Source organism: Neovison vison, chromosome 2 (assembly GCF_020171115.1).
Source record: "Neovison vison isolate M4711 chromosome 2, ASM_NN_V1, whole genome shotgun sequence".
Taxonomy (NCBI): Eukaryota; Metazoa; Chordata; class Mammalia; order Carnivora; family Mustelidae; genus Neogale; species Neogale vison.
Genome location: NC_058092.1, coordinates 173,163,858 through 173,176,547, shown reverse-complemented (window position 1 = coordinate 173,176,547; position 12,690 = coordinate 173,163,858). Strand labels below are relative to the sequence as shown.

Below are 12,690 nucleotides of genomic sequence, written 5' to 3'. Positions count from 1 at the left end.
GCAGTCGTAGGGGGCGGAGTCCTGGAGCCTGGGGCAGGGCTTGGAGAATAGAAATTCCAGGCTAGATTTAAGTCTTTTCCAGGTGTGCGGGTTTCTTACGGCGAAGGACAGGTGCTGGTAGTACACTTGACATAATCAGGTATCTGAGATTTTATCTGCAATTTTCTTGCTCAGTTCGGCCACGACCAGTTTTCATTATAAAATGCCAGTGGCAGACAAGTCCTATTTTAGAACCTCACCTCGCTCTCGGTGTACGTCACTTTCTAATGCTTTTGAGCCAGTTATCCATTAAGGACCCTGGAACCCGCGCTAAGGGCTGAGTAGGAGAAACAAAGCGGCTTATTTCTTTAAAAAAAAAAAGTACTCAAAAAGATACTAAGATTATTCTCTATCTCCTACAGTCTGCAATTAGTGTCAGTTACAAAATATTTATAAAAGCGGTTTAGGGGCCCAAATTTGGGGAGGGGGGTTAGAATTAACTCAAAGGATGTTTTGAAGGTGCATTTTCTAAGAAGCTGCTTGTTTTTACTATTCTTGTTTCAATGCGGGATGGGAGCTGGAGGAATTTGATTGCAGGTAGCCTCCCAAACCAGGGCACCACGGCCTCCCAATTCTCAACACGTGACTGATTGCTCCTCACACCTGGAAGCCCCTGGAGTCTTTGAGCCGGGCCCCAGGAATTGCTGAAACGCCCACTGAATGAATGAAGCTACAACAGCCCGGCTGGTACTGTAAAGCCAGCTCAGCGGGGGGGGGGGGGAGGGGGTGGCGGTGAGAAAGACCGCGAGGGCCCTTGCCCCAACCCGTAGCCTTCGGTTCGCGCTGGCTGCGCCAGGCTCCCGCCCCGCTGCAGGGGGTCCCGTCGGGCAGCTTCTGGGCATGCTCAGTAGCAGCGGCGGCAGCGGGTCGCGCAGTCGGAAGCTCGCGGCTGCGGCGGCGGTGCAGGCGGCGCTGACGCGCTCGGCAGCTAAGGGGACTGGAGGACGGCGGGAGGGGGCGGGGGCGCAGGAGGTGGGGCCGCCCTCGCCGTCAGGGCCCCAGGGAGAGCGGGGCGCCGCCGCGGCCGCCGCTTCTCGGCTCGGTTCCGTTTCCAGGGCTGAGCCGGCAACGGTAGCCGCAGCGGCAGAGCAGCAGGAGTCGGGAGCTGCGCTCCGCTGAGAGTCGGGCAGGGGAGCGCTCGCGCTTCCGCGGCGTCATGGGCCCCCTTCCCGGGCCTCAACGGGCACCAGCCGCGGGAACCCCCGGGCCTCCTCGCGGCCAAGCCTAAGCGACCCTCGGGTTCTCCGGCTTCCCCTCCTTCCGCCTTATTTTTTTCCTGCTCTCACTGCGGCTATACCTTCAGCTTCGGCTCTCCGTTATGGCAACGGAGCCACCATCCCCCCTCCGACTTGAGGCGCCCGGCCCCCCAGAAATGCGGACCCCACCGGTGAGCGAAGCCCCCCCCGAGGGCACCCCGAAGCCGGCAGGCGGCAGGCTCTGCTTCCTCAACGGATGCGTGCCCCTCTCGCATCAGGTGGCTGGGCACATGTACGGGAAAGACAAAGTGGGTAAGTGGGGGGTGGCGTGGGGCTCGCCGCTCCGCTTTCGCTTGTGTGAGCCCCCGGCCGGCCGAGGCAGCTTGGCGCTCACAGGCTGGGCTAGACTCCCCTCCGGTTTGCGCACAGCACCCCAGGCCTATTCCGCTGTCCCCCGTAGCCTCGAGACCCATGCAGCAGAGGCTCGAAAGGGGGGGGGGATTTCTAGGGTGGGGGGCGTCAGGCCAGCAGCGGGAGGTGGGGGGGGGGAGATGAGTGCCTGGTCTTCCCAAGAGGGTGGTTGTTGATTGGAGACGGGGTTATTAGTGAAAAATAGGAACTTACTGAATGGGGAAGTGAATTCTCCCCTGAGCACAAGATCTGTTTATTATAGGCGGGGAGCAATTGCACAAGAAAAGGAATGAAATGCAGATGATGCTAATCTAGTGTTTCTCTCCTGTGTGCAGCTGCATAGCTGGAGGGGAAGAAAAAACACAGGGCTTATTTCACTTATTTACTGGGAACGTCTTATTGGCTTATCCAGGATCTTTCTTCCCATTCCTTTGAGAGGTTTTTCTGGTGTCTCCTGGGTTTTTCAGGAGGCGTGGTTCCGGTAATGCAGAAACTCGAATTCGTGGTAGGAAATATGCCCTGCTGTTACTAGAAAGGTACATAGTTAAGGCATTCAGTTATTCTTGATTATCTTTTTAAGACTGTGTCATGGTCTGTGTAACACATTTTGTGAGCCCACCACGTTTAAAGCACAATGTAGGACCTATCGCAGTTGGTTCTCTTGGTGATGTAAAAGTTGAGTTTAGGAACCGTAATTCACCTAGTTTACTCACACTGGTTCTCCGGGCCATGATTACTTGGGGAATCTGATATATGAGTATGTGAGTAATGCAGATCTTAGACTTAGAAACCATTAGGTAGTTTGTTTATGTTAGTAAAATGATTCGGGCTTAGGGTAGTAAGATAATATTGTCATTTTTAGAAGAGTAACTGAGGCTGAGCCTGGTTAAGTGGCAAGCCTGAAGTCACACGTCACTGCGTGTTAGAATCGGGAAACCAAGGGTCATGCCTCAAAACACTGTACATCGTGTATTGTTCTTGCAGATAACTCATCCAACAGGGATTTTTGAAAGTGGATGAGTATTTGAATCTTTGTATGTTTGTTATTTCTCAAAGAGCGGTATTTCTTCCTGCTTTTATCTTTACCCACCTTTCTTTTTTTTCATGGTGAAAGTTAGGTGTTAATGATGTCATGTAGACTCTGCCTTTATCCCCACTGAACTGTGAGTTCCTTTAAGTTAGGGACCAAATCTGTTTATCCTCATAGCCTTGTCCTGGGATTGGGGCTTAGTTAAATTGAGAAATGTTGAAAGAGTGAAAAATGACAGTTCTTTTAGTACACAGAGGCAAGGAAATAAATATAGTTCTCAAGGTGCTTAGCCTAGATGTAAGGAAACAACTTAAGATGCTTTGCACAGACACATTCTTGTGTGTGTCTCTTCTGGTATTGAAAGTTTGAGAGTAATTATGGAATTATTGTTAGTAAATTTATACTGCATACCTACTGATTTATTTTAATGAATTGTAATGATAATATTCCTAATAGTATTTTAGAAGCCTTAAAAAAAATAATTGTTTTCCTAAGGGTCCCTAGAGATTGACTCATGTACGAAGGAAAATAGATAAAATACCCCAGAATACACACAATTTCAATGGTGCTTGTCATTTGAGAGTGTAACCGCTGCTTATCAAAGTGTGTAATAGTGAACTTATTCAGCCTATTCACAAATGTACTCTAAATGTGACTTTATACCACATTGCAAACAGTGGCTGAAAGTTGTTTTGGCACCCAAATTACCTAATTGAAGGAGTAGTTGAGATTCTAAAAGTCCTTAATTTTATTTATTATTTCATTCAATTTAAAAAATTTTGTAGGATACTCTTGACTAGGGATTGTCTGTATCACTAGTGCACAATGCCTCAAACATACTGTGCTAGCAACCTAATAAATATTTTATTGAATTTAATTCATAGTTATTTACAAAGCCTAGCATATATTATTAATGAAAGGACACCTGAATGATGATAATCTTATGTATTCATAAAATGGATAACAAGATGCTCAGTAATTCAAAGTTCAAGAATTTATTGTGTCTCTCTACTATCATAAATCACTTACAGTTGTAAAGTACTTTGTGTAGATTATACTTTGGCTTGGCTGTCAACTGAAATTTTCAGAGTAAATTTTCTTAAAGACATTGTGTGGATATTTGTTTTGCCTTTTAAAATTTTTCTTACTACTATTAACTAAGGGTTTTTCAGTTTTGGATTGATAATCTATCTTGCCTATTTCTAAAAAGGAGTTGTTGACTTTGTTAAATTAAAAATTAAAAACATGAAACCAATTGCACAAAAGTACTTGAATGTAAAAATAGATCTTGTTATAGTTGAGTAATAAGAACACGTTACAGTTCTGCTATCAGAGTAATATTTTGTGTTCTTCACTGAAGTATGATTTCAATCTTATATCTAAGAATACAAAGTGTTGGGTTTTTTAATTGTAAAAGTAGTACATAATCTTTTAGGAAAAGAATTCAAATGGTATAATAGTATCCTTCTACGTACTCTCCCTCTCCTGTAGGTAGTCACTGGTAACTATTCCTGGTGCAACTTCTCAGGTTTTTGTTTCTGGGCCCATATGTAAATACACTAACAGAACTCTAATTTTTGTACAAATAGATATATCAGCAACCTTTTTTTTAAAAAAGATTTTATTTATTTATTTGCTAGAGATGACAAGTAGGCAGAGAGGCAGGCAGAGAGAGAGAGGAGGAAGCAGGCTCCCCGCTGAGCAGAGAGCCCAATGCAGGGGTGGGGGGGGGGTCTCCATCCCAGGACCCTGGGAACATTACCTGAGCCAAAGGCAGAGGCCTTAGCCCACTGAGCCACTCAGGCGCCCCGATATATCAACAGCTTCTTAAAAATTCTGTATTATGTAGTATATCCATATTTTTATATTCATAATACACTTTATATTTAAAAAAAAAACTGGTGTATTCCATAGTGTGACTCTATCACAATTTATTCCTCTAGGGATAGATTTTTATATTTACACTATTTTTTTTTTTTTGCTATTTTAAAATAGTGTATTAAACATTTTTGTGCAATATAGTATACTTAACACATTGTGCAACATTTTCTATAGGGAGGTTTCACATTCTTAATAGGGAGGAATTTGGTTTAAATTCCCAAAGCTCACCAAAGTTAGCATGAAATCCTTTTTCTGTTTTATTATTTAACATATACCATTAATTTCTTTCAAAATTCCTTAAAGTTTCAAACGAATATTGAAATCCTGTATTTGTTTCCTGATCTAAGGATATAGAAATGAGGTGGTTAGGGTAAAAGAAGTATTTAAACTGGTGTTATCTATTTTGGCTTATGGTCTGTTTTATTAGATATGTTCTAAAACTAATTGACTTAAAATAATTTCAGACTTACAGGAAAGTTGCAAAGACAGTATAGAGAACTTAACATTTTATGGAATTTCTTTCTCTTGCATATTATTTATTGGGGGAACTATTTGAGGATAGGTTGTATATATCTTGTCCCTTTATACAGTAATATGTCAGTGTGTATTTCTGTAACCATGGCATATTTATCAAATATATGAAATTTAACAGTGATACAGTGCCTTTATCCATAATCCATATTCCAATTTTGTCAGCTGTTCTGGTAATGTCTTTTATCATACTTGTTTTTCTCAGTCCAGGATTTAGTTAAGGATCATTTATTGCATTTAGTTGTCATGTCTCTTAGAATCCTTTAATTTGTAACAACTCCTCAGCCTTTATCTTTTATGACATTGTCATTTTTTAAGAGTACCAGCTAGTTATTTTATGAAATGTTCTTTAATTTGGATTTCTGGTGGGTTGTAAGATTCAGGTGATGCGTTTCTGACTGGATTATTAAAGAAGTGTGTTCTCCTCAAGGTATCACATCTGGAGGCCTACAATGTCCATCTCTCCATTATTAGTGATATTTATTTTGATCATCTGGTCCAGTTGTGGTCTGGCTTCTCCAGCATGTAATTAATATTTTTCACTTTGCAACTAATAAACTGTGGAGAGATACTTCGAGATCATGGACATATCCAGATCCTCCTCAGACTTCATCTTAGATTTGGCATCTATTGGTGATTTTTGCCTGAAGCAGTCTTTACTCTGAAAGTTGAAAAATTGTGATTTTTCTCCCCTATCACTACCTCTATTTATTTTCACAGTCAGCATTCTAAAAACAGCCCTCAATTTACTCCTGTATATGTCCTTTATTAATAGTTTGGACCCATAGATTCTTATTTTATAGTGTCATGACCCATTATAGAACGTATTTATTTTGGTGTTCAAATTGTCCCAGATTTGTTGAGTGGGAGTACTTCCTTCCTTTCTGTCACAAGTTATTTTAGACTTATACTTTCCCTTCCCAATTCTAGAGCCAGAGTTGCTCTCAGGAGTCCTGGTTCATTTTCAGTGGGAAATGGTATTTTGAAACTAAGATCTGGGTGCTAGATGTGCTCATTGCTATTGGAGTATTATTGCTTCTTGGCCCTTCCAAAGAACATAACTGAGAAGAATGTATAAATATTTAGAAATCATAATTTATACTGACATTTCCAATTTCTTTCCAGTACCACAGAGTTCTTTTCTTTCCTAATTCTAAATTTGTATTTCCTATCTACCTCAGTGAGAACCCTGGCTCGCAACACTGTTAATGTTCTTTTGTGTGTGTGTGTGTGTTTTGGTTTGTATGTTTTGCTTATTCCTGTAATTTTCAGAATTTCTATACTTCTACTACTACAGAAAACAAACCTAGAATAAAGAATTCAAGATGAGATTCCCTTATACTAAGGGTATGTGGTTGGAAACACTTCAGAAGCTGTTGGGTTAGGGGTTTGTGGGGTGGGGGGGTTGGTTATTTTCCCCCCTCTTCTCTAAGGTAATATTATTTATTTGAAAAACAGTTGGATTCATTTGTGTTTAAATTCAGTTCCCTCCCTTCATTTTTATTTAATAATGTATTTTTGAATGTTTATAAAATTAGTATTCTTCCAAAACTCAAAACTGTACAGAGAGATCTATCAGAAGTGTCACTTCATTCTCTGTCACTCCACCCATTTCTCAACATCCTTTGTAGGTAACGAGTCTCGTTTTCTGATTTATCCTTGCTAAGTTACTTGTTGCAAGAACATGCAGATCTATATAAATTTTTGTATTTTTCTTTCTTTCTGGCACAATAAGTAGTACACTTTATCTACTGTTTTGCACTTCAATTTTAAACTTAATATATCTTAGAAATCAGTAGTATCAATTCATAGAGTGCTTCCTCATCCTTTTTAACAGTCAGTTGTACTCCATTTTGCATATATACCCCTGGATTTCTTGGATTTGCTTTTAGACTTGTATTTATTTTCATTGATTTGTTTATCATGGAAGTAATATCCCATTGTCTTAATTCAGTGAGGAATTGAGTATTAATGTATGGTGGAATAAGCATCCTGTTTTCTTTTTTGAGATTGTCTTGATGATTTCTGATCCTTTGCATTTCCATATAGATTTTAAATCAACCTGTCATTTTTCCCAAGAAAAGGTAAGATTTTTGTGTTTGCTTTGAGTCTATAGAGTGCTATGGTGAAAATTGATTTCTTTATAGTACTTGCATCTTCCAATACATGAACATAGCAGATTTCTCTGTTTGTTTAGGCCTTCTTAAATTTCTCTTAGTCATAGTTTTCATTGTAGAGATCTTACACAGCATTCACTAGATTTTTCCCTAAGTATTTGATGCTACTATAAATTGTACTGCCTTTTTTAAGGAATTTTTATTTTATTTTGGGAAAATTTCAAACTGAAAAGTTGCAAGAATAGTATAATCAATTAATGTATACCATTCATCTAGGTTTACCTGTTATTAATATTTTGCCACATTTGCTTTATCACTTTCTACTTGATAATGATTTAGCAGAACCATTTAAGATTAAATTGCAGACATTATGACCCCTTTTCCTCTAAATAATTAATTCCTAAAAATGAGAACATTCTCTTATCTAACCATGGTACAGTGATCAAATTGAGAATATTTAATATTAGGCTTTTGTCATTTTTTTTCCCCTGTAATATCCATTGTAGCGATTTCCCCCATCCAAGACTGCATGTTGCATTTAGTTGTTAGGACTCTTTAGTTACCTGTCATTTGGAGCAGTTTTTCATTTTTTTTCTTTTATTTCATAACTGTGAAATACTTAGAGTATAGGCTTCGTCAGAACACTATTTGAGTTACATTGTATTCTTGAAGCATTATAAAGCACAGGATGTCAGTTGCATTACTGGTGACGTGACTTTGACAGCTTGGTTAGGTGATATCTGCCAAGTTTTCCACTGTAAAGTTTTCATTTTTCCTATTGTAATTAAGTAATTTGAGAGGAATAAAAAAAGACTCATGGAGACTGTTAAAATCCCGTTCCTCAGTTTTCATCCAGCGTTATAAGCATACATTGACGGTATTTGACCAACTTACTACTGTGGTAGTTGCAAAATGGTAATTACTGTCATTCCTGTTAAATTTGTTAGTTGGCATTCTGCTTTAGGGAATTGTAGGTTTCCCTTCTCTCTCTCTCTTGCTTTCTTTCATTATAAGGATTTTTGCAGACTTCAGGCAATGGGTCTTATTCATTATTGTTACTACTTACATTGATGCTCATCTTGTCCCAAATTTGGGCAGCGGGAGCTTCTTCAGGCTGGTTACTTAGTCTTTTCAACATTTCCCATTTTTCCTTTTTTTTTTTTAAGATTTTTATTTATTTATTTGACAGACAGAAATCCCAAGTAGGCAGAGAGGCAGGCAGAGAGAGAGAGGAGAAAGCAGGCTCCCTGCTGAGCAGAAAGCCCAATGTGAGGCTCAATCCCAGGACCCTGGGATCATGACTGGAGCGGAAGGCAGAGGCTTTAACCCACTGAGCCACCCAGACATCCCTCCCAATTTTCTTTTGAGGCACTTTCTCACTTTCTAGCATAAAAAAGATGTTCTGTGTTTATCTTGTACTTTTTCTATTCCAGCCCTGGAGCAAGCTTACTTTTCTTTAAGAACCTGGTTCCTTTAGGGAAGAATGGTATTTAAAAACCAGAGTATGGGCACTAGGTATACTCATTGGTCCTTGGGTATGGTTGCTGGTTTTCCTTAAGCAGATTGGACTAAGAGAAACATAATTTAATATTTTTAAAATTTGGGTTCATACCTATACCTATAATTTAAACCTAATACCACAGGGTTTTTCTTTACCTTCCCCTGTTTATATATCTCTTCTTTCTCTTTGAGAATTCTGTCTTATCCAAAATATCAACGTATTTACTCATACTGAAATATTTCAACCAACTTTGCATTCCTGGAATAAGTCCTCATGGTCGTGATAATATATTACTGGATTAAGTTTACTGATGTTTCATTAAATATTTTTATGACTGTGTTCATGAGGTCTATAATATTCTTTTAAGGCTTTGTTGGGGTTTTTAAAAAGAATATGCTGGTTTCATAAAATTAGTGGGGAAATGTTCCCCACTTTCCTGTTTTCTAAAAAAATTTGGGAAGACTGCTATTATCTTTTTCTGTAAATGTTTGATAGAATTTACTGTTGAAACCATTTTGGCCTACAGTTATCTATAAAGATATTTAAAATTATGAATTCAGTATTCTTCATAGACCTAGGGCAACTCAGGTTTTCTGCTTCTTGTGTTTTAATAATTTATGTGTAAAAGAGTTTTTTCATTTTATTTAAGTTGGATTTATTGGTATGAAGTTCATAACTGTCTTATGACTTTAATGCTTATAGCATTTATTGTGACACCCTATCTTTCATTTATTCCTCATTATGGTAATTCGTTTTTTTCTTGCTCCATCTAGCTAGAGTTTTATCAGTTTTGTTGATCTCAGAGAATCTTTTTCATTGATTTTTTTTTTCCCGTTGTCTATTCTTATTTCATTGTTTTTGTTTTTATTTGCTCCTGCCTTTCCACTTATTTTGGGTTAATATTTTACTTTTTTCTAGCATCTTAAGTTGGAACTCCCCCTTTCTTTTTCTTTTTTTTCTAATAGAAGTATTTAAAACTACTCATTTTCCTCTGAGTACTAAGCAGTACTTCAGGTACATTTCACAAATGTTGTTACATTAGTTTTTATTATTATTTAGTTAAAAATGTTTTTTAATTTCCTTTGTGTATTTTGATCCATGGATTAACTACAAGTGTGTTTACTTCTCATCTCTTTGGTATTTTCCCAAATATCTTATTTCCATTATGGACAGAGAATATTCAGTCCTTTTAAATTTAAACTTTTTTTTTTTTCCTTAATCATTCAGCACATGGTCAGTCTTGGTAAATGTTCCATTTGTACATGAAAAAATGTCTATTCTGTTGGATATAGTATCCTGTACCTGTCAATGTGATTGTTTGATACTGTGTTTAGTTTTATGTGTCACTACTAATGTTTTATCAATTTTTGAGAGAGTAATTGCAGGTTTGTCTCTCTTCTCAGTTCTGTCAGGTTTTTTTTTTTTTTTTCATTTATTTTGAAGTTCTTATTAGGTACACACATTTAGGATTGCTGTGTCTAAATGAATTGACTTATGAAATGTCCCTTTTTACATAATATAACATTCCTTTTTCTTGAGTTCTCTATTATTAACATAGTCTGATATATGGTAATAATAATATGTTAACTTTCTTATGATTGGTAGTTGCTGGTATAGTCCCTTTTCCTATCCTTTTACTTTTAACTCCTTTGTGTCTTTATATTTAAAATATCTAGGAGTTTGAGGGCGCCTGGGTGGCTTGGTGGATTATGTCTGCCTTCACCTCAGGTCATGATCTCAGGGTCCTGGGATCGAGCCCCGCATTGGGCTCTCCGCTCAGCACAGAGCCTGCTTCCCCCTCTCTCTCTGCCTGCCTCTCTGCCTACGTGTGATCTCTCGCTCTCTGTGTCAAAGAAATAAATAAAGTCTTTTAAAAAAAAATGTCTAGGGGGTGCCTGGGTGGCTCAGTGGGTTAAAGCCTCTGCCTTCAGCTCAGGTCATGATCCCAGGGTCCTGGGATCAAGCCCCACATCAGGCTCTCTGCTCAGCGGGGAGCCTGCTTCCTCTTCTCTCTCTCTGCCTACTTGTGATCTCTGTCTGTCAAATAAATAAATAAAATCTTTAAAAAAAAAAATGTCTAGGAGTTTGTATTTTCTATCCTATTTAGAATTCCTATCTCTGTGTTTTTAGGTTTTTCATTAGTTTTAGGACATTTTAGACATTGTCTTGTCAAGTATTTCCTCATACCCTTTCTGTCATTTAAAAACTTTTCCCTTAATCTTTTTCAATAACTTGTTTACATAATTGAGATTAAGTAGAATGTATAATCATTTTAGTATATTTGAATTTTTCATGTCATATATTTTTTCTCATAATAAAAGCAGTGTGTTTATTATAGAAACTCCTGGAGAAAGTTACAAAAAAAGAAATAAAAATTACCTAGAAAGTTCTTGCCACAGATAGAAATTTTAACATGCACTTATTTTACATAGTTGTAATCCCACTACCTACATAATTTTTTCATTGTAGTAAAAAAAAAAAGCCCCACAACATTAAATTTACCATTTTAATCATTTTAACCATATAGTACAGTAGTGTTAACTATACAAACATTTTTGTGCAAAATATCTCTCAGAACTTTTTCATCTTGCAAAAGTGAAACTCTATTCCTTGAGCAACAAATTCCCCTCTCCCTTCCTCCAGGACCTGGAAACCAGCATTGTAATTGCCGTTTCTAAGAGTTTGACTACTTTAAACACCTTGTGTAAGTGGAATCATGCAGTATTTGTATTTCTGTAACTGTCTCATTTCACTTAACATATGCCCTCCATGTTCATCCATACTGTAGCATGGAATGAAGAATTTCCTTTTTGAAGGCTGAAAAATATTCCATTATATGTATAGATCACATTTTTTTAATCTTTCATCTGTTGATAGACATTGGGTTACTTCCACTTTTGGCTATTGTGAATAATGGCTTCAGTGAACATGAGTGTGCCTTTTCTTTTTTCTAGGATTCTAATAGTTATCTTAGGCTGTTCAATATTATTCCACAAATTGTAGATGCTTTCTTCTAACTTTTTCCACTTTTTTTTTTTCCTGTTTGTGTTTCAGTTTGGGTAATTGCTGTTGACCTGTCAACAGCAATTCCTTCCTCTTCTATATTTTGATTCCTTCTATGTTCTGATTCCTTTCTCTTCTATACTTTGTCTGCTTATGAGCCCATGGAAAGCATGTTTTTGTCTCTTTATTCTTTTTTTTCTTTTTTTATTTGAGAGAGAGTGAGCAAGAGAGGAGAGAACACAAGCCAGGGAAGGGACAGAGGGAGAGAGGAGCAGACTCCCCACTGAGCAGGGAACCTGTTGGGGGACTGAATCCCAGATCTCTGGGATCATGACCTGAGCTGAAGTTAGACACTTGCCTGACTAAGCCACCCAGGTGCCACTCCCTTTTTCATGTCTAACATTCCTTTTGTCTCTTAAGTTTCTGTACTGAAATTTCCCATCTTTGCATGCATGTTATTTACCTTTTCTGTTATAATCTTTAGCATGTTAATTGTGTGTGTGTTTTCTTTTTAAATATTTATTTATTATTTGACAGACAGAAATCACAAGGAGGCAGAGAGGCAGGCAGAGAGAGAGGAGAAAGCAGGCTCTCCGCCGAGCAGAGAGCCCAATGCGGGACTCGATCCCAGGACCCTGGGATCATGACCTGAGCCGAAGGCAGAGGCTTTAACCCACTGAGCCACCCAGGCGTCCCTAATTGTGGTTATTTTAAGTTCCTTTGATAATTCTGACATTCGTATCATCTCTGAAACTCTTCTATATGTTGCATCTTCTTTTGGTAGTGTTTTTTTCCCTTGCTTTTTCATATGTCTTGTAATATTTTATTAAATTCTGGACATCACATGTGAGACTGAAAGCAAACAGTATTTATAACTGAAATGAATGTACCTCTTCTGCTAGGCAGTTAGTGTTGGTGATTGAGCCAGTCTAGTCCGGAATAGAGCCAAGTTTGAATTTTGTTGTTTTACTTACTTTCTGT

General features: G+C 38.3%; 1 protein-coding gene across 2 annotated transcripts in view; it reads left to right on the top strand.

The window, feature by feature from the left end:
- The first annotated feature begins 57 nt into the window (after positions 1–57).
- The window catches only part of IPMK (inositol polyphosphate multikinase), a 51,051-nt gene continuing 38,418 nt past the window's right edge, over positions 58–12,690 (top strand). For both annotated transcript variants that reach the window (XM_044239531.1, XM_044239530.1), the window contains exons 1-3: positions 58–139; positions 577–726; positions 1,343–1,547. In XM_044239531.1, coding sequence (XP_044095466.1) covers positions 700–726; positions 1,343–1,547 — 232 coding nt within the window. In that variant the 5' untranslated portion in view covers positions 58–139; positions 577–699. The remainder of the gene's footprint in view (positions 140–576; positions 727–1,342; positions 1,548–12,690) is intronic.